Source organism: Sciurus vulgaris (assembly GCF_902686455.1).
Source record: "Sciurus vulgaris genome assembly, chromosome: 7".
NCBI classification, from domain to species: Eukaryota; Metazoa; Chordata; class Mammalia; order Rodentia; family Sciuridae; genus Sciurus; species Sciurus vulgaris.
In genome coordinates, this window is record NC_136467.1 from 36,151,222 (window position 1) to 36,173,797 (window position 22,576).

Sequence of the window (22,576 nt, forward strand, 5' to 3'; positions counted from 1 at the left end):
GTTCTGGATTATAAATAACATCTCAGAAGCCATTCTGCTTTGAGACAAAGGAAATGGACTCTTGTACTACTTCACTAGCTTGTCACTGACTTTGGAGCCCCCAGGTGAAAGCAGAATAAATTTTCTGGCCTTTTTGTGCCTCTGCTGGAAAGGAGTTTTCCAACTGGGTGCCTAGGCAAGGTGCCAGCAATGTCTGTCACACACACCACTGTCACACTGGCAGTAACAGTAGAGCATCAGCTATTCTTCTATGACAGAGGAGGAAAATGGAATCCAACTAGGTTGTTGGAACTAAGCTAAGTTCACAGAGCTCTAGAAAACTTATAGGCTGTCAATTCTGCTACAATCATTATGAGTTTAGTGGTCGATATTATTACTTTCTGTTATGTTAAAGATGTTAAAAATGGTGGTGACAAGTTTGAAGAGATAGGATGTTGATCTTATAGAACATATGTATCTGGAAGATGTTAATTACAATCTTACTTGATAGTTTAGAATTATATTTCTTAATTTAACATTTGTATTATATTTAGAAATTAATTTAATAGCTACACACTTGCCTTAGTAGATTTTTATAAATTCTAACTGTAAGAAGTAGTATTTAAATAACATTGCCTGTTGAAAAGGGGAAATGAACAGCATTTCATTGTTTGCATAGTAGTACTAATTAAAAATGCTGATACCACTTATATTCTGAGTTACCCATACGCTTGCCAGTATAGGGTCACAGTGCTAAGAACAATGACACATGTGTAGTTATTGCTAGAAAGTATTTTCCAATGAACTAAAATGAGAAATATGCAGCCAGTTTTTTATTACTGGTAACTACTGATAAGCCTTTGAAAATCGATTTATTTGCTCTTATAAAAATTTGTGCCTACTTATACATTTGTTTATCTACATATTTATTAATACTTAGGTAATTGTGAAATGATTTGGATCTTTAAGAAAATCTAAAGGTAGATGGAAGTAAACTTTCTTCAGAAAATGCCTAAAGACATAAAAAGAGTTTCGAAAGCATTTGATTTAAATAACTAGAGAACATGAGAATAATAACATTATTGAAATGTGGACTTCTCCGTGGTGACCCTTAGCTATGTAACCTCCAAGTGTCGTGACTGCTAGTACCTTTCACAGTACTGGCCTTCGTATCCCCGTGGACAGGCAGTGCAGCGGTAATCGTCAACGCCTTGCATGACACAAGAAGGACTGAAACTGAATCAGAAAAAAAAAAAAAATTACAAAAATATTTCACTCATTCATTTTATAAATTAAGTGTTTATTTGTTATGGAGGTGGATGGTATATATTTCTAAGGTAGTGATAAAGGTCATATTTTAATGATTGGTAAAGTTCTTATTTTAAGGGTAGGATGTCACAAAAACTACTAATAATAGTAAATAAATCTTAGTTGGAGTTTGAAGAATTACACTGAGCATGTTCATATTTTGGAATTTTAATAATTACATAACAGGCATGAAAATGTTAAGCACCTAGCAAATAAGTCCCATTGCTCACTAATCAAAAGATAAGTTGGATCAGAATTTATGCACATCTGTCTGATCAAATAGGTATTACTGAATATCTTTTAGGTTAAAGGAAAGAAGAGGACATACAAGTTATATATATATTTTTTTTTTCTGAAAACTCAGTCTAAATTACCACTGGTACTTCAACACCCAAAGTGTGAATAAACATTTCATCTAGAATAAGTGTGCTTTTTCTAATTTACATGCAGATTTCAAACTGCATTTTACATTAAACACTAAATGAGCTAATCAGTATGAGCAAAGAAGAAAAGAAAACTTTCCATAAGAAAATGAAAAATATTTACTCATCATTTTACAGTATTTTTTAATAATTAGGTCTTCTACAACTTGCCCTGTTTTGACGACTTTGCTGGTAGGCTACAGCCAGTCTGTTTTGCTCTAGGATTTCTGATTATCTTACTCTATAATAGAAAGACTTGATGAGACTTGAAAGCAAACCTATATTACGATGTAGCTTTGAGTTGTTATACACTTTTCAAATAGGAAAGTGCTACATTCCCATTGGATAAAACTGTATGATTCATTGGAGACTTAGGAAGAGAAAATTTGTTTGTTGCAAAGTGACAAAGCTGGAAGCACCATTTTTCATTTTGATTGATCTACAAAATCACTTAATGCTGAAAAGGCAGTGAATTACAGAGACAAAGGCCACATTCTTTGAGTGCCATTAGGACCCTATTGCAACTATCTTTTCACACATTAAATCAATAGTATAAGAATGAATGATAAACTCTAACTTCTGCAAACTACGTGAACAAATGAATTCATTACTCTCAACCTCATTATTCAAAAACATTTTTTTTTGCCTTCACAAAAAATAGAACCACAAACTCATAATTGACACAGTCTGTCAAGTTTTCAGTTCTTTAAAACTTGATGCCAAATGCATCTGTGTGCACACATACATATAAACTCACATACATATATAGGCCTTAGGAAACAGATTTTGGATATTTTAAGTGCAACTCTAGATAGCCAGCATGATTAAATTACATCCATTTACAGTAATATAATAGTGTCAAAAATAAAGTACTCAAAAAGTAAATAACTAATGTACTATGTAGGAATGAATGAAGTACCACAAAGGAGTGTAGTAAATCTCCTTGAAGAGTCAATACAATTTTGGAATTATAGTACTCTGATGAATTGTACTTCTTCCTTATATCACAGAAAGGACTTCTGAAGAAGGAAGTAAGAATCACAACTTGCCTGAGGTTAGACTTGATTCTTTTTGCACAACCCTCCCTTGTCTGCTCTCAATACTCATTTCGTCTGCAGGATCACTTAGTAAGTCTTGAGTTTTTCTCTTGGAGACCACCCTTTACCTTGCCCTGTGGTATCAAATTCCAAACTCCCCTCAACAGAACTTTTGACATTTACAGAGTCTTCTCCCTGCGTCTTTCTATGTGGACTCTACAGAGAGGAACTGGATCTCTAGAAATCATGTCCTTACAGTTTTTATCCCAGTTCACTGGTTTTTTCTTTTCATTTCCTTTGTTGGATCTACATCATGTCCTTGATCTCCTAATGTGCTTCCAAGTTCTGTTTTAGGATTTCTTCTCCTCTCTCTTTCCTCCTCTAAATAATTTCTTCCATTCTTTTTTTTAATTATTATTATTTGCTTTTAATTTTTTACAGACTGCATTTTGATTCATTGTACACAAATGGGGTACATGATTTCATTTCCATTATTGTACACAATGTAGATTCATACCATTCATGTAATTGTACATGTACATAGGGTAACGATGTTTGTCTCATTCCACCAGTTTTCATTCCCCACTCCCTCTCATTTTCTTCTACATATTCTAAAGGCCTTTAAATATTGTATTTACATTGACAGATTTAAAACTGAGTCTCTCCTCCTCCAAAAAATATCCTGATCTTTCTATAATTACCTACATCTTAGTCAATAGTCATTCTGTGCTTCTATTTGCTAGGCCAAAAACCATGGAGCTAATTTTTCTTCTTATTTCTTTCACTGTCCACATATATTTTTACCTGTAAATGTCACTGATGCTACAATCAAGAACATCACTGCATTTTCCTGGACCTTGTCATTGGAAGGTTTTTTAGCCTTCAGTACCTTTAGTTACCCCATTGGAGCTTGCTGACCTCATCATTACCACCCTCTGTCTCATTTTCTCTATTCCTGCTCTGCTGACCTCTGCTGTCCACCATGCATAGGCCACATAGGGACCTGTCTCTGGGCCAGGGCATTTGCTTTCCCTCTGGCTGAATGCTCTTTCTGCAGATTTTCAAATGGCTTGCTTCGTTGCTTCATTGGAGCTTCTGCACAAGCCTTATCTTTTTTGTGGAGGTCATTGACCACCTATGTACAAATAAAATTGTACGAGTACAATTGTACTCGGCCACTCTGTATTACTAAGGCTGCTTTATTTTTCATGGTAGTGCTTATCACCACCTGACATTACATTATATATCTATTTATTTATTGTTTTATTTTCTCAGGAACATTGTAAGCTCAGGGAGAGCAGGAAACTTGGACTATTCTGCTCACCCATCAATTCCCAACCATGCCTAACATTGAGTTGGACCATCATCAAATATTTGTGGAATAAAGGTATAAATACAATAGTATCTTTACCTTCAGGAAAGTTACAAATGGATGTGAGACAGATAAATATAAATACGCTATAGGACACGTGTGTTTCTCTCTTATTCAGGATGTCAGGATGGAGTACTTACTACTTAGTGTTCAATTTCTGGAAGAACTTTTGATGGAAGCAAAGATATTAGGAAAATGCATTAGTCGTCAGCAAAAGTACAAAGGCCATGCTCTGCTGTTCTGTGGTAAATAATGGATTGGATTTCCCAGGGATCAACAAGGACAAGGACTGTTGAGCATGTTTGGAAAGGAGCAGGAAACTCCACACTTGGCATCATGAGGAAGGGAACAGAGGGCATGGGGCCTGAAAAGGTGAGTAAGTGGCCACTCTCCACACCTTCCTACTCTTTGTTTCACACAGCTCTACGAATGGAAGGCACTCAAGTGAGAAATCTGAGCCTACTCCATGTGTACCTAGAATCTGTTTCTCTATAAGAGAGGAAGAAGTGCCTCTCTTCTTCGCCCTGGCTGATTTCTTTCTTTCCTTCTTTCCTTCTTTATTGGCAGTGCCTTGTGCTTATGAGGCAAGCACTCTACCAACTGAGCTATATCCCAGCTGATATAGCTGATATAGCCCTGGCTGATTCCTGTCTTTTGCCTTTTAAGCCTTCTTTTCTCATCACATGTAGATATTTAAATTCGACTAACATGTTCCAGGCTTTAGATGGTGGTATTAATGGGTTGTGAAATCAGTGGAATGACTTTTTCCCAAAAGGTGAGATAATAAAATATAATAAATAGTTGGGCATACAACATATCTTTTTGGGTATCTGCACACATGTCTTTGTTTACTAGGCTATGATAAATACAAAAAGTATTTCTCACAGTGATTTGATAAAGTTTCAAAGGCACTGAATAAGCCACTTTCACTTGGTATTATGATTCTCTCAGGGTCCTTTGCATAAAGATTATACTTAACTTATACAAATCCTATAAACCAAAAATGAAAGAGAAACAAAAATGTGCCATTTAATTGATTGTGCTAACCAACCAAAGTAATATCCTTTTTCATTATGACTTGAAATTTCTTAAAACTTCAAACCCAAGCCCTTGTGCCTTAATGCCTGCTTCCACTCTTATTTGACGAACTTTATCAGTGCCCTTGCTAGTTGTCTGCCACCATACCCCACTGTCTCCCGTGAAGGAGCAGTACTGGGTGTTGTCGACTGATACTTCTTTCTCCTTGCTGTCCGTGACAGCTGCCTGGGTTCTCATCTGCCTACTGGTTCTTGCCTTGCCTCTTCTTTTTCTTCCATGATCCCCACAAAGGAAGTCCTGTCTCTGCTTCCTCCCATGTGTTCTCCAGGGATAACATTAGGCAGGGCGATTTTTTCTGACTAACTCATTTATTAACATATTTCTTCCTTCATCTGCTTCTGCAATTTTCAGATTTCCATTTTCTGTAGCTATTTGCATATTTCCATTCAGACAGACCCTTAACATCAATTTAAACCTATTTAAACTATAAATTGCCTTTCTTCTGTAGCACCTTTCTCCTGATTTCCCTATTTCAATTCATAGTTCCACCATTTTGGGGTCAACCTGGCTAAAATCCTCAGCCTTCAACTCCTTCCTAGACTTTTATCCCTCACAATTTTGCAGAGTTGTGTTTAACAATTTTCTCATATTCATCCCTTGTCTCCACTCTTGTTGCTAGTCTAATGATCTCTTGTCTAGGTTAGTGCACTAGTCCTTTAATTGGTCTCTCTGTTTTTCTTTTTTGCCTGTTTCAATTCATTATTCTCAATTCTATCATAATAGTCTTCCTCAAATGTGGCTCTGACCATAATTAACCTTTTCTTAAAAATAAAAACTGGCACTTTTTTATGATAGAAAAAATTAAAAGCAATTTCTACATTGGTATTTGAGAATTTCTATATTATGGTCTCCATTTTCTCATTCATTTTCATCTGTAATTATGAAATTCTATCCAAATTTCATGCTCCAAACTCTATTATTTGCTAGCTTTTAAACATGCCTTGCCTATTGTGTTTCCTAGGCTTCTGCTCATATAATTTCTTACTAGTCCCAACAGTAAAAACCCTTCAATCTACTATTGACGATCTCTTCCACAATGACTACTTCTTTTAATATGTTCTTGAAACTTCCCAAAATAAGTACAGTGTTTTATGCTTTTGAATTCTCTTAACATTTAAGTTGATGTCTCTTAAGACACATGTTGTATAGGGAGCTTCCCCAACAGATGGTAGCTTCTCCTTTATGTTTCCTGTAGCTTTTCTTACAGTGTATTCAAACAGGGAAAATTAATTAACTATTGATTTTTTCCCTAATCCAAATGGTTCACATTTTAATAAACAAGGAAACAAATAGCATTCTCTTGTTTAAATATGAGAATCAGAAGGGGATTAGGAAAAGGGAGAGAAGAAGAATATTATGTTTCATATATCTACCTGTTGGTACTTGCATGAAAATAAGATCATGTGCATTATCATTAGTATGATCTAAAAGTTTATACTTAACCTCATTAAAAAAAGGCTTGAAATTATGGTCAACAAAGAAGAGAAGTTTTCAGAGGAAATGGAGACAATTTATACAAAAACGCTTTCAGATTGTGCATAAAGCTGAAGATGTGGAAGCAAAGCTAGTAGGCACATGGAATGACCACTGAATCACTCTGTGACTCTTTTATGCTCAAGGTCAAGTGTCCAGAATTCTAATTCTAAACAAACTGCTATACTTTTTTTTATTTTTAAAAAACAAAATCTTAAAGAAAAATTATGAAGTAGATATTGAAGTCTATAAATCACTTAACAGTATAGATTGTCTTAGCAAAAAAGGTAAATGAAAACACCCAGGGTTTTCATCAATATATAAACCAGAGCAGAATGTTCAGACAGCATTGGAATAAGATATTCCAGCATTTCTTTCCCCTTAGCTGTGTTTCCATGGTACCAAGCTCAGACCATCTTAACAGAAGGGGTGCTGTGATTCTGGCAGATATGGACTTTTTTGGGAGCATAACAATAAGTCACCCTGCTTTCATTGTGCTATTTTTCAATTGTTTCCTGGATAATTATTTCCCAATCCTAAATTTAACACATACAAATAATGGAAACAGCCACAAAATTGATATAGTATGCAGCCACGCTATCCTTCATGGCCGAATTTATGGCAGAACTATAGGCAAACATTAGACCTGTATATTTATAAAACCATGCTTATTTGTATATATGCCATTTATTTTATAAGCAGAATTTATATTAATATGAGTACTTACATTTTAATTAATCATTATACACTTGGAACAGGGTTTTAAAGGACAAATGAACCATAGAGTACATATACCAACCTTTTTCATGATTTTATATGATTAAGAATCTTTGTCTTAAATTGAGATTTTTATCTACATGGAAAAAATAGTCAAATCTTAGACAGCCCATGTGCTAGACAGATGGCGTTACGGATTGGGAAATATGGCTGTATTTCTCAATCTTACTTGTTGCTGGGAGAAATCAGAGGGCAAGCACAGGGCTGACAGTCATTTGGCGATCCCTTCACAATGCCATAGTAGCCAAGAGCACATCGTTCACAGAAATCACCAGCAGTGTGATGCTGACAATCCTGTAATAAAGGGAGAAAACATTTCTTTTTAATTTAATGAGAGTAGAATATAATTTATCCTACAGTTCCACTCCTAAGAGTGTGTTTCCGTGAACATACACACTAACACACACACACAGATTCCATCATTACTAGAAAACTCAGTTTTTGATATATTTTAAAGAAACTTTAAGTTCAGAAATTAATACTGTGCTATTGTAGCTAAACTGACAATAAGTATTTCTCTTTTTCCTACATCAATTTCTGTGCACATTTTTCTTTCACTTTTAATTGGAATATGGAACTTCAAAAATGTCTAAAATTTATTTTATCACCTAGTTATTTAAGTTTCTTAGGTTTTAGCTCTACAAGGTACTGGAGATTTTACTAAAAATGGTGGGACCTTGGTACATGCCTATCATTGGGCATTTTGAAGCCAACACACGGTAGAAAGCTTACATGTTTCAAGAGACAACAAGGAAAAAGAAAAAAAACAGATCAGCTTTGTAATTGCATTTAAGAATGTTGTCATTGGGACAAAATCTTTACCACATGTAGCTCAGTCAGAGCATTAATCTTAAGGATATATAAAGAACTCAAAAAAGTTAACACCAAAACCACTAATAACCCAGTCAATAAATGGGCTAAGGAACTGAACAGACACTTCATAGAAGTGTCCATCAATCAACAAATATATGAAAAAAGGTTCAACCTTTCTAGTAACTAGAGAAACGGAAATCAAAACTATTCTAAGATTCTCCTTCCAATCAGAATGGCAATTATCAAAAATACAAACAATAATAAATGTTGGCAAGAATGTGGGGGAAAAGGTACATTCATACGTTGCTGGTGGGACTGCAAATTGGTACAACCACTCTGGAAAGCAGTATGGAGATTCCTCAGAATACTTGGAATGGAACCACCATTTGACCCAGTTATCCCACTCCTCAGTTATACCCCAAAAACTTAAAAACAGCATACTACAGTGATGCAGCCATATCAATGTTTATAGTAGCTCAATTCACAATAGCTAAGCTATGGAACCAACTTTGATGTCCTTCAAAAGATGAATGGATAAAAAATGTGGTATATATATGAAATGGAATATTACTCAGTCTTAAAGAAGAATGGAATTATGGCATTTGCTGATAAATGGAAGGAACTGGAGACTATCATGCTTGGTGAAATAAGCCAATCCCAAAAAACCAAAGGACTAATGTTCTCTTTGATATGCAGATGCTAACCCAAAATGAGGAATTGGGAGGAGAGAATAGAAGTTCATTGAATTAGACAAAGAATGACTGGAAGGGGGCAGATGGGAATAGGAAAGACAGTAGAATAAATCAAACATAACTTTCCCACATTCATAAAGGAATACATGACCAGTAAAACTCCACATCATGTACAACCATAAGAATAAAATAACCAAAAAAAAAAAAAAAAAAAAAACCTAAGATAAAAAGGAATGCTGTCACTGGGTGCAGTGGCACATGCCTGTAGTTCCCATGATTTGGGAGGCTGAGGCAGGAGGATTGTAAGTCCAAGACTAGCCTCAGCAACATACAGCAACTTAGCCAGGCTCAAAATATTTTGAGGTGTGACCCTGCCTCAAAAAAAAAAAAAAAAAAAAAAAAAAAAGGGCTGGAGATGTAGTTCAGAGATAAAGTGCCCCTGGGTTAATCTCCAATGTAAAAGAAAAAAAATATTTGTCTATTACTCAGCAAACATTGGTGGTTCTTTATAAATAGAAAGGATTCAAGGATTCAATTTGAAAGCAATAACCTTAGGTCAATATTTTCCTTTTTATATTTGCATAATAAGGGATATTGGGGTGATAGGCTTTAAGACACCTCTATAAGGATATGAGAAAAGTTTCAGAGTAGTGTGTAAATAGCTTTGAAATTAAAATCTTCCCCAAATAGAAGTACATTTAACACAGAACAATCATTCCTACAATAAGTGCTTAGGAAAAGCTATTTTCAAGGCACTGAAATAGGCATCAAGAGAATCAAGTGAGGGGAAAAAAGAGAAAAGAACATACTACTCACTTTAGGAAAAGAGTTTAAAACCATGGCAAACAATAAACATGGAAACAAAAATGTAATACAGTATGTTGTTGAGTGAAAATAAGATACTCGATTTTGGAAGTTGAGAAAAAATAAGAAAGGAAATTTGGAGTTGGATTTCAGCTTGATTTTGTAAGAGGATTTGGAGTGATTAGAAATGATTTATTTCTTATAAACATTATAAAAAGAAAAGTTGAGAAGCAACAAAGTCAGCAACCAAATAGATGTCCATGGTCTCCTGATCAACTCAGCTGGAGCCACGGAGCTGTCTGCAGGCTATATATTGAACTTGGATGACATCCGTCTGCTGGGCTCTTTGTTTCAATCAATCATGAAGAATGTATTTATTTTTCATCTGTCTTCTAAGGACAAACAATGTTTGGTACATGATGTGTAGTCTTTCATGACAAATAATAACTGAAGTCATTTCCACCAAAAGCACTGCTATGGAATTTTATTATTATTATTATTTTTAGCTTTTAATACTCATTTTGAGATGCTCTGTTATTCTTTGCAGTGAAACCATGACATTACCCCCATTAATTTTAGACCACTACTGGCCTTTTACATTTCTAGTGTAATAGCTGAAAATATATTGTGTCACTTGAAGATATATTTTACAACTTAATGTAAAACAGACCCAGTTGTGCAATATGACAGGAAGAAATCTCAGTTCTGTTTCCACTTTACCCTTAGGAGATGATAGCTTCCTATTTTCAGAGAAAAGAAAGTGTTCAATTTGGTGCTCCCTCAGTGTCCTTCCAAAGTGTTCACTGTTTTGCCTGCCTGTTTTCCATTTCTTTGACATTGATTCTGTCTGCAGGGAAGTGGAGTTCTGTTGTTTGCTTAAAGCTATTTTCCTCTGAAACTGGTTTCCTTGCCCTGCCTCCCCCCATTTTCTCCAGCTCCCTTGTTTTCTCCTTAGTTGGCTTTTTCCCATTCACATTTGAAGTTGGTCATGACTTTCCTAACTTAAAACAAAGAAGATCTGTGGGTTCCCAGATCCCTTGATAACTACCATTCTGTCTTTGATAAGCTTTTATAAACACATTGTTTACACTCCTCATTCCTACTTCTTCATCGTGCTCCCAGGTACCCCTAAAATAGCTTTCTCATCTTACCACTGAAACAATTTCAGGCTTACCTAAAGATCTTTGTTGCAAAACTGAAATTTACTGACAATAACTACTGCTGGTATATGAATTCTATAGCAGCTGACATTTCTGGCCATTCTGCCTTGGAAAGTTTCTCTTCCAAGGTCTCTTTAAACAGTACAGTGTTGTTTTTTTATTCTACTTCTATGGCTATTCTTTATTATTCTCCTTCATGAATTCTTCCTTTTCTATTGTGTAAAGCTGATTTCTTTGACTCTAACTTTGGCTCTCATCTGTTTTACTTCTATATATTCAACCTTAGTGATTTCACCTATTATCATGACTTCAGTTATCTATATGTCCAAAACTATATTTCACGTATTCATCATGGATATCTCCAATGAGTGCTGAACTTATATATATATATATATTTTTTTTTTTTTTAAATATTCTTTAGTTGTCTATGGACCTTTATTTTACTTATTTATATATGGTGCTAAGGATTGAACGCAGTGCCTCACACTTGCTAGGCAAGTGCTCTACCACTGAGCTTCGACCCCTGCCCTCGACTTATATTTTTTAATTGATTCTTGGATAAATCTCATTGCACAACACAAAAGCACCTGGAATTTGAAACATCAGTAATTAAGTTTCTCTCTCTTTCCACCTGCAGTGAACTTGTGATTCATATTTCAGTTGAGGTCACTGTCCTCCTCTCATTTGCCCAGGTCCACAACTTAGAGTCTTCTCTTTTCTCAGATACTTATTTGTTTACTGTTTCATAATTTTATTTTCCTGTTTCTCAATCTCCCTGCTTTTACTGTTTTTATCTGGCCATTGTCATCTTTTACCTGGATTATTAGAATAAATGCTTTGCTAGAGATTCTGTTTCTAAATGTTCTCATCCAGTGATTTTTTCCATACCACAACTAGAGTGATTTTTCCACACAACATTTCAAACCATGCCGATCTCATGCTTGAAAGCTTATGCTAGGTCCTCACTGTTGTCAGGATGCATTGTAAACACTGCAAGGAAGACCTTCATAATCTGGTCCTCTTTGCTGTCCAGTCCTACCTCTCTCTCCTATTCCCTTTGCCCACTATATTATCTGTATGAGACCATCTGAAATTCTCAAATTATGCACTGCTCTCTTTCACGTATGACATCTGATTTGCAAATCCCTTACTCTGGAATGTTTTTTTCTCTGCTCACCAGTCTAGTATTTATTCATTCCAGCTCTCACTATAAACATCATTTTTCTCTGATAAACATTCTCTGATGTCATACATCTGACTTAACTGCTCCTTCTGGTTTAACACAGTGAATGAAACAGCATGGGCATTCAATGGTTATTCTGAGTTTCTGAATTTCTCAATCCATGTTCTAGTTACTATACAGGAAACTGGTCAGACTTATCAAAAAACCAGGTTTTAACTTTAATATCTACAGAAAAAATGAATGAATGATGAAATGATTTGCTATATTTTGATATTCACTTTAGTCCATAATCCTTTTTCAACCATCCAAAGGAACCACCATATTTTAGAAATAAAATAGTCATTTCATATTTAACAGTAGCATTGTGAGAGATAATGGCTCTTAGATACAATAATTATATGAATTTCAGTCTGAAATCATCCAGCAAGGTGACAGATGATGAATGAGTGATTTAAGAACACATTTTATAGTTATAAGAATTAATGTGTGCCCCAAATATATGAAATCTCTCACAATAATTTTCAGTATTTTACATTTGTAATAAAATTATTTCATAATGAATTATTTTATGTAACCTAACATTAATAACTGAGTTAAAATACTTAAAAAACAATGATCACTACTAAAAAATGTAGAGATTCAAAATCTATCATTATTTTACTTATAACTGCAACTTTATATGATTTATTTATAGAGAAAGCCAGTATTTTAACCTCTGGATAGTCAATCTTGCACAGGATTGCTGACATACTATACCTGGATAAGTGAATCAAATGTCCTGGTTAGATCCACCAACACAGTTCATAAATCATGATGCTATTTTTTAAACTTTTTGACATAGTCTTTTCAAATTACTTTCCTATATGCTTTGAAATAGAGTTTGCAATATTTTCTTTTCTATAGAAATTAGTATTTTAGAAAATATTTCTATACTGTGGACATCTAATGAGAAATTTACTTATATTCTCAAGAGTGATATATGTTAGAATCTTTTCAATGATAGATTAGAATATATAAGATTTGTAAGATTTTTGCATCATGGAAATCTGGTGTTATATATTTCTTCTACTACTTCAAATGAATATAACATTAATATAGTATTTTAGACCTAGGGTAAGAAGTCACTTAATTTAATCTTCTTTCTTAAAGGAATACATTCTACATTTTCCTTGAGATATTATTAAATGCATGAATTCTTATAAGGCAGTCCCTTTTATCTTGCAAAATTATAAGCTATGAAGTTTTACTTTATGCTGTCTGAAATTTGTTTCACTCTAATTTTCAGTCAGTGATCCAAATTCTGCCTTCTATAGCTATGTAGATTACAACTAATTCCCATTTCCCAGGAAAGGTACTCAAATATCTAAGAATATTATTACTTCTTAAATCTATTTTTTTTCAAGTTAAACATTTAACAATCCTAGCTACTCAGAGTTTCTTTTAAAAGATAGTAGATTATAAGTCTCTAACTGTGATTTGCAAACACATTGAGTGTGCTTCCTTCCTTGATTTGGATCCTGTACAAATAGTAATACTTTGTGCGATCACAATCTAATAAGAATTCCTATATCACATGCATTTATAATATATGCTATTTCCTTGGTTGGTTTTTGAAACCCTAGAAAATACACTACTGGAAGGCAAGGCTTATGCAGTTCATATTTTTATATTTCAGCACCTACCATAAGGTAGGTATACTGGAAATACGTATTAACACAGGCCATAAGAATGAATGGACAAATGAGATAAGTTCAAAACCTTTTCTATTAATTTCATGTTGTTAGTTATGGGTCATAGTTCCACCTGTCAGGATCTTTTTCTACATCCAATGCATTGGATAACTCTTCCAGCTTTATGTCATTTAAATATGTCATAGCTCTTATCTAATTTAAACACAACAGAGTTAAATACAAATTCCATGCCTTATTTTTAGCAACTTACATGCCCATCAACCCATTAACTGGTTGACATCCAGTCCATGTTTTCAGCCTTGTTTATGAGGATACCATGAAACAGTCCATCAAAGGTTAAAAACTAGTGTGGATGTAGCCCTAACTATTTTTGACTTAAGCAAATTATTTAAATTCTCTCATCAATTCATAAACTATGAAGTAAGAAATCTTCCTGTCCATATTATAAGAATAAATGAGAAAATTTATGGTAGCAATCATACCTAGTCCTTGTACATACATGGGTTGGACACATAGTATAGCTATTAATGCTTTGCTGAATCTAAGAAGTGATGAAGTCATGTTGTCAGAGAAATCTGATATTGTACTGAGATTCAGGAGACCAGAGTCTCAGATATTTTATATATATTATAAACCTAGCAATTAGGTTGAAGTATGTTATTTTTAATGAATTTATTCTGATTTCTGTTTAGTTTGCTCATTTTAAAATAATTGATAGATACTAGTTAAATAAACCACTTATTTAGTTGTTTCATTGGAGATCAAATAAATCTGTTTCCTACATTTTCCTTTCCTTTATACAATAAAGGAAAAAAGATATCATTGTTTTATCTTGTGATAAATTTCATTTACTCATGATTTCTCAAATTTTTTCATATATGGTCCTAAATAATATATGACTTAGTCTTTTGCATAGTCTAAGATATAATTTACCTGGGCATTTGAAATCAAACTCATTTAATTAACTAAGTGTACATTTTCTCCTTCTCAGTTTGGAGATAGTATTTTGTAGTAGATTTGACACCCAATTTCAATACTTTTTGGTCAAGGCTTATAGGTCACTTAAATTTCCTGAGCCTTAATTTTCAGAGTTGAAACAAGACACTAATAATATCTATTTTGACAAAGTTGTTATGCAGATGGTAAAAGGTTTGCAATACGACTTAAACATAGTAGGTTCCAATTAATTAGAGGGCTAATATTTTAACCACAGATATTGATGATGTTTCAGGCAATGGAACAGATCAATGATGGAAATTTTTTCTTTTCTTTTCAAAAAAATAATTATTTTGAGTGAAAATAAGATTTTTCACAAGCAATTATACCTTTAATAATGTTATTTGAGTTAGCTGAAGCTTCAATACTCCCATGTGAAAAACAGAAGTAATCATGACCCTGGGATGTAGTAATGACTATATGAGAATATCCATCCATCCATCCATGTGACTCTGAGTTGTCTGGTACACACATGTCTGTGTGTGTGTGTGTGTGTGTACTGATTAGGGTTAACTCACTTGCCTCTTCTCCCTTCACCTTGTTTGGGGTTCAACATCACACAGGTTTTACTATTCCATTTTTAAAAATCTCCTGGGGCAGCAGTCATTGTGGTATTAGTAATACACAATAATGTAGAAGGTATAGAATTTTTTAAAGTCTAGGGGGAGCAATCATACTTCTTGCAAGTGTTTCTAGGCATTATGAAGAACATAGTTACACAGGGAAATATTTAACCTATATAATTGTCAATAGTTATAGTTCTTTTCCACTCTGTTTTTGAAGAAGGGTATAAAGAAAAAAACATAAATGTAGTGAGTGCCCCATCTCTAAATATCATCATATGAAGATTGGTGCTTGATAGTATCTGAACGTTTTTGTGACCTTTCCAAATTCCTACACTGTAATCCTAACCCCAAATGTGGTAATACCAGAAAGTGGGACCTTGAGAGGCAATTAGGTCTTTGGGGTAGAACCCTCATGTTGGCATTAGTGCTCTTACAAAGGGACCCCGGAGAGTGAGCTAGCTCCTTGTACCATGTTGAAAACAAAGAAAGCCAGCATCACATGTGACCAGGAAATGGGCCTTTACAAGACATCAAATTTTCCAGTACCTCAATCTTGAACTTCCTAGCCTCTAGAACTGTGAAAAATAAATATATATTTACCCAGCTTATGCTATTTTGTTAGCCGAAACATCTGAGTCAGTGAGAAAAAGTCCAGTATACTGCTAGATATAAAAATGCTTTAAAAAAAGAAATTATAAAGAAATGCTTTTCATTCTATTTGATTATCAACAGGTTGCTTCTGACATCATCATCACTATTTTTACAGAGTTTATCATGTGCTGAGTAATATTCTAAGCATTTTATTAAGTATTTCATAGTCTTTACAAAGACTCTGTGAATAAGTGCTGTTATTTTGTTTTATAAATTGGAAAACTCAGACCCCACTTAAGTTAAAGAAATTGACTTTAGGCCCAACTGGACTTTAAGGTGTGGAGCTAGGATTCAAGTCAAGACAGTTTGACTGCAGAGTTCATGCTTGCCACTCTGCCAAAGCAGAGGGTGCATTATATAATGGACATGACACTAAACTGCAATCCATATTCCACACAAAAGAGAAATCAGCATGCTTCAGTATCCTCAGTTACAGCGTGGGAGTTATAATAGCTATTTCCTATTTGCCTCATGGGCCTGTTTCAAAGATAAATAAAGTTATCTAAATTCAAAAGTTGTAAGTTCCCTGAAGGAAAATATAAAAATTCAGAGCAGAACAATTTATACTAGCTGTGTATGTTTGATGGAAGTATTTATTTATTTTGTACCTCACCTAGGGATTCCTCAGAAAATAGAACTGCACTGAGGATTCCTAAGGAACAAATATAGCAATGTTAGCCAAATGGCCAAAAGAGGACTGTATAAAGATGGCAACTTTTATTCTAGCAGAAATAAAATTAAGCTATATCCTTTGTGAATGTTTCTGAGGTAATCATACGAAGCAAACTTAACCCTGCTAAAAGGGTCAAAAATTGCACGATAATTATGCATTTAATTATCCCTTATAAATGTGTAAGTTAACCCATTTCCCCCATATTGTCTACTGAATCTTATAGACAGATACATAGGGAAAGAATATTATACCAAAACCAAATAGTAATTATTTCAGGAATTCAAGGATAGTTAATATTAGTTATTCAGTTAGTCAATCATTTGCTGAAAGTGAAAAGACTACAGAGGATCATCTCTTTATCTTCATTTCTTTCCCATCCTCCCCAAGTAAGCAAGTGTTAAATTTCAATATCCTACCCTGATTGAGAGAATAAATTTTAAAGAAATCATGTTAGGAAGATACTTTTCTATATGACAAGGAATTTTTTCTTAAATGAATCACCAGCATCATACCTTATGGTACAAGATGTAGGTCATTCACATTAAGATAAGGAATAAAATAAGAAGTTGGTTATTTTTCTATTTAACATTTTCTAGAAGAATGTATCCATTAAAAATATAAAATTATAACTGATACAGCTTCTGGTAAGAAACAATAATTATAATTATTGGAAAATAATATAATCATAACTATAAAAATAACTGAAGTAACAAATTAAAAGATTATAGGACTAAAATAAAAGTGGGTGAATATCAAACATAAGTTAAAAAAATTTTATCAACAATGACCAGTTAGTAAATTTACTACATTGAAACAAAAAAATAATGTTTAGTATTGAAAAGAAAATGTATGACATATACATATAACTTTAATATATAAAATGTATGATCTATATAGACAATATTAAAGTTCACTGTAAGACATAAAATGTTTGAACAGTATCATATTACTTGGTTGAGGGAGAATAACTAAACAATATAAATATAGCAATTCTTTACAGATAGGTTTAATGCAATTACAGTCAAATTCTAGTAACTTTTTTTAGAGCATGGATTGAAACAGTGAAGAAAAATGTAGTTGAAAAAATATATGATTATTTATTTAATGAAAGTAGAAAAAAAAAAGAAAATGATAAAGGGTTTTGAGGGGCTAGGCAGATGCCTCCTTAGCCAGAACTTGGAACAGACCCACGGCCGGTGAAGGTCATTCAGTGGCTGAGGTGAGGTATCCTTCACAAGGGCCTCATAACTCAATTCGAAAAAAGGGCCTTGATTTCCTGTATATTATAATTTAACTCTGAGATGTTGTTAAGCAGAACATTATATATATATAACACAAGTACAACAGATTTGATAACTCTTAAATATATTTTAATATGAATTAAATTTGTGTGTATACCCAGATCCCAGGAGATATTAAGGAGAAAAGGAAGAGCTAACTAATGTATACTTGAAGATTGCTTCCTTAGACCACAATAAGTTTTAGAAGGGTTAAACAGTGAATCACGTATAGTAAATGTACTGTATGAAATTGTAGAAATCACGGTAAACAGTACAGGCTCCTAGGTGCATATTGATGCCACAGCACTGGATGAGATCACCCCCAGGATGTGTGTAACAGAGGCCTAATTGCTCAATCCTGAGTCCCTGGAATCCTGGTAGGTAGATTCATTTCAGGAAATCATAGAGAGAAAAAGCACAGAGGGCTAATAAGGAGCCTTCTGGAATTTGATAGTCCTCTCAGAACGTCATGGCCAGGGAAGCTAACCAGAGAACTTGAAGAAGGGGTGATCGCAAGTGGCAAACACTGCTAACAGATCAAGTAGATGAAGATCACAGTGGCTGAGTGTTAGTCCCCCACAATGGTATGGTGGGAAAGGCAAAAGACTGATTTTAGTAATTGAGAATGGACAGAGAAAAATTGTAGACAGAGACAATTCTTCAGAGATGGAAGGGAAGAAGGGAGTGGTAGCTAGAAGGAAAGCAGAGTTGAAAGAGTTTGTTTTGCATTTTGTTTTTAGGTGACAATGTAAGCTGGAGAGGAGATGAGCAGGACTGATGTCCTTGAGTGGGAGAGAGGTGATATATTGAATGTATGTGCAAGACTTGTTTTTGTTTTTCTTTGAAAGAACAATTGATCCAAACTATGCACGGATGTGGTAGGAGCACCTGTTCGCTCCATTCTGATTACTTCTAATTTCTCAAATAAGAAGCAGCACTGATAACTAAGAATTAAGCTGGGAAGAGGTGGGAGAAGAGATTTGGACTTGAATAGGGAAGAGAAGCTATGAAATTGTCTTCCTGGAATGTCCACCAGAGTAACACAGAGGTCCATTTGAAGAGAGTGATCATGAACTTAAGCTGAAACTAAAGGGCAGATATGTTGTAGGAGTCACATTTGGCGTAGAGAGTAGGATTCAACCAGCATTGGGGTAAACTAAATACAAGTGCAAGAGCAGCAAGAAATGAACGCTGTAAAGCAGCAATGCTAAGGTTATGCTGCTTAAAAATGTGGGAGCCCAAGAGATGGGATATGAGGGTCGATGGTGAGCTTTAAAATGTTGCCGTAAGAAGTGAATTGATGGCTGGGTAAGAGTAAGATACTTAAAGTGGAGACTTCAGAGGTACAAGGAAAGGGTATGGAAGAAAAAATCACCAAGGATTATGATAGGATAGTGCTAAAGACAATGAAAATGATACAGAGGAGAAATCTTCAGTAACAGCGTAGCTGATCTGGGGGTTAGAAGGCAACTTTAACAAGCAAGTGTAGTTGGCTAGAAATGGGGGCATGGGATTCAGAGCAGGGGGGCCATGTGGAAGAGAGAAGGAGCAGGATATGAGAGTGGCAGTGAGGAACCCAGATCCCTGCCATGCCTTCAGACTCAGGGGAATGAAGAGAGTGACAGAAAACAATGGCTTCTACTCAAGAGGGCTGGGGGACAGCAGCCAGCAAGGGGAAGCCATTTCAAGGAAAGCAAGACTAAGAGAACATGATGGGAAGAGGGGAATTATATAGGGGATTTTGCTGACATCTAATCATGAGTTCTGCAAGACTCAGTGGAAGGGCTCCAGAGGATAAGAGGTCAGAGATGGGGTCAGCAGAGACAGAGTTGTGTGGCAGTTAGTTTAGGGGACGAAGGGGTCATAGAAAACCTGAATTTCTCATGGTAAGTGAAATACAAAGGATGAAACACACAGTTCTAATTGTCCCAAGGTAGAACTGACTCTTAAGTTGCTATCATTCTCTATTTCTTGACACAAACAGTGGTTTTTCCTGTTATCATTTTTCATTACTTTTAAAAAATGTAGAATATGGTGAATGTCATTTTTCCCTACATGTTTTAATTCACACACACACAATCATGCTCTCTGCAGACCAGCTGGTCTCTGCATAAAATAAGTATCTCAATGGACCTTGTATGAGAAAGGATCAGGTACCTACCAGGCATATGGATGTTCCAGGGTCACACAGGCTGCTGTGTCCATTGCATTGACATGGAACACAGGTGCCCAGGGTGGGACCAGGGGTGCGAACACCTGGTTCAGAACGCAGTCGATAAAATCCTGCCGAGCATGTCTGGAAGAAAAGAAAGTCAATTAGGACAGTCAAGTAGAAATCTTGCTTCAGAAATACAAGTTCTGGTTATGAAATGGACTTCTTCCCCCAATGTGTGGTACGGCAACATCACTTACAAACTCAAGTGCCAGTGTTGATATGCCTAATATAAATTTCCTTTGGGTCCCTCCTCTGTTCTCAGACATAGGTGCATTCATGTAAACAGATATCAGTGAAAAAAAGAGCTTCCATTTTCATCTATAGCTCTTTGTCTGAAAAAGTTTTAAATAGTCTTTTTTCCCTACTTGATAAAAAGGTTTATTTTTAATTAACATTGTCATATGGGCTAACGAGAGAATTCCAACATCCTTAACAATCTAAAATCTGTTTTCTACTATGCTTAATGAATAGAAAATGTCCAAAGAAATTCAGCAAAAAATTGAATAAAGTCAAGAATGCATTATTTATATTGATACAATATAAAGAATATAAAAGGAAGAAATGCAAAATAATAAAAGCGATGTATCTCTTAAAACTATAGGCAGTAAATAAAAATTATCTTTCCCTGATGCATTTTTTAAAATTTTACAATGAAAATCTGAAAGTCAAAAGAAAATTGCTAGTGAAGTTGACAAAATCAAAACTTTCATCTTTATTCAATTATCATATAAATATATCAAAAACATCTCTGGCTTTCTGGAAGGAATGTCCCAGCTCTAGAGGACAGTCTGAGTTTCAGACTCAGATCCCTCACATTTATCAGACATAGCTTCATTTCTGGTTAAGAGGTAGGGATCAGTTTTTCAGATTCTACTAATTATAAAGGGGCTGTTTTACCACCTTGGCTAAGTAAGATTTTTTTTTTTCCACTTAAAAATTTTGCTCCCAAGAAGGGAAAAAATATTGGATTAAGAACTTCCTAATGTCTCACATCCCTTTGGCTCTGGCATTAAGTAGTCCAGACTAGAATACACGAGTTGCTCAGAGAGAGAAAAAAAGATCAATACTAAGCACCTTCCTCCTGTTTATTTTGATTTGGATAATGTGTACCTCAATTAAGCACTTAATTAAGAGTCTCTCTGCTTTTATCAGTCAATAATAAATTTTAATGAGATTTAATAATGCCTCCACTTTAAGCAAAACTGATAGAGAAAATTGAAAAGAGCATTCAAAAGATTTTGCATTTCGTTTGTATCACAGTGGGCATAATCATATATATTGATAAAGCTTATCCCTATTATTTATTTTATAGCAGTTATTCCTATAATTTTTTAGGAATATAACTTTATAGCAATTTTCACCATTACCATAGAAGAAGATCTGGAAATTACACTTGAGGAATTAATTTAAGAATAATCAAAGAAACAATCTGAGGTGTTTTTAAAAGTGGTTCACAGTGTAGGTTCCAATTTGTTAGTGTGCAAACTATTGAATAAAGACGAATTTTATTTACATGGATTTCATCCCTGAATATCTTCCTAAGATATTATTATTTTATTATATTGCTATTTTATTGGCATATGTACTTGGTCTTGGTCTATCTTTCTCTCTCTCTGTAAAAATGACACAAATTAAGAGGAGATCCCTAGCTTCACATCTCCAATCAAAAGCTTAAAACAAGTCTTAGCAGAACAAGTTAAGAAAAAAACGTTCTTCGTTGAGGAACCATACGAGGCTCAGTATTACAGACGTGCAGATGAGCACACAGGCAATATTTTTTATCTTTATTTATTTATTTATTTATTTTAAATTATTTATTTATTTACTTTTTACAGGCTGCATTTTGATTCATCGTACACAAATGGGGCACATCATTTCGTTTCTGTGTTGTGCATGATGTAGATTCATACCATTTGTGTAATCATACACATACATAGGGTAATGATGTCTGTCTCAGTCCACCATTTTTCATACCCCTCTCCCTCTCATTTCCCTCTACATAATCTATTAATGCACAACACATTTCCTGTGGCCCTTTCCTGGAGCTAGCATGGTGCAGTAGAAAAGTACCTGAAGTGAGTGTCGGCAGCCTGAGCTACAAGTTGAGTTCTATGTAGAACCTCCTAGACTTTCCCCTGTGTTCTCACAGTTATCAGGGGAACTTTAAAACATACTGATACTTGGCTCCATCCCTAGAGATCCCTATGTTGGTTTTAAGACTCCTGGGAGAGTATGATAAGCACGTACAGTTTGCGAGTGACCAGTATGCTACCCAATCCCTCCTGTTTGCTTTCAGAAGGGCATGAACACTCCTTGGTACTATGGCATAATGAATTTGGTGGAAACCATGGTTGTAAAGTTAGTTTTTTCTGCAGGATGTAAGCAA

At 34.6% G+C, this 22,576-nt stretch overlaps 1 protein-coding gene across 1 annotated transcript in view; it reads right to left on the reverse strand.

Annotated features, from left to right (window-relative positions):
• Nucleotides 1-22,576, reverse strand: part of LAMA2 (laminin subunit alpha 2) — a 620,167-nt gene that overhangs the window by 161,334 nt on the left and 436,257 nt on the right. Inside the window, exons 29-31 of the mRNA XM_079148222.1 lie at nt 20,137-20,271; nt 7,636-7,760; nt 1,129-1,215 (exon numbers count right to left, since the gene is read on the reverse strand). Of these exons, the coding sequence (XP_079004348.1) occupies nt 1,129-1,215; nt 7,636-7,760; nt 20,137-20,271 (347 nt within the window). The remainder of the gene's footprint in view (nt 1-1,128; nt 1,216-7,635; nt 7,761-20,136; nt 20,272-22,576) is intronic.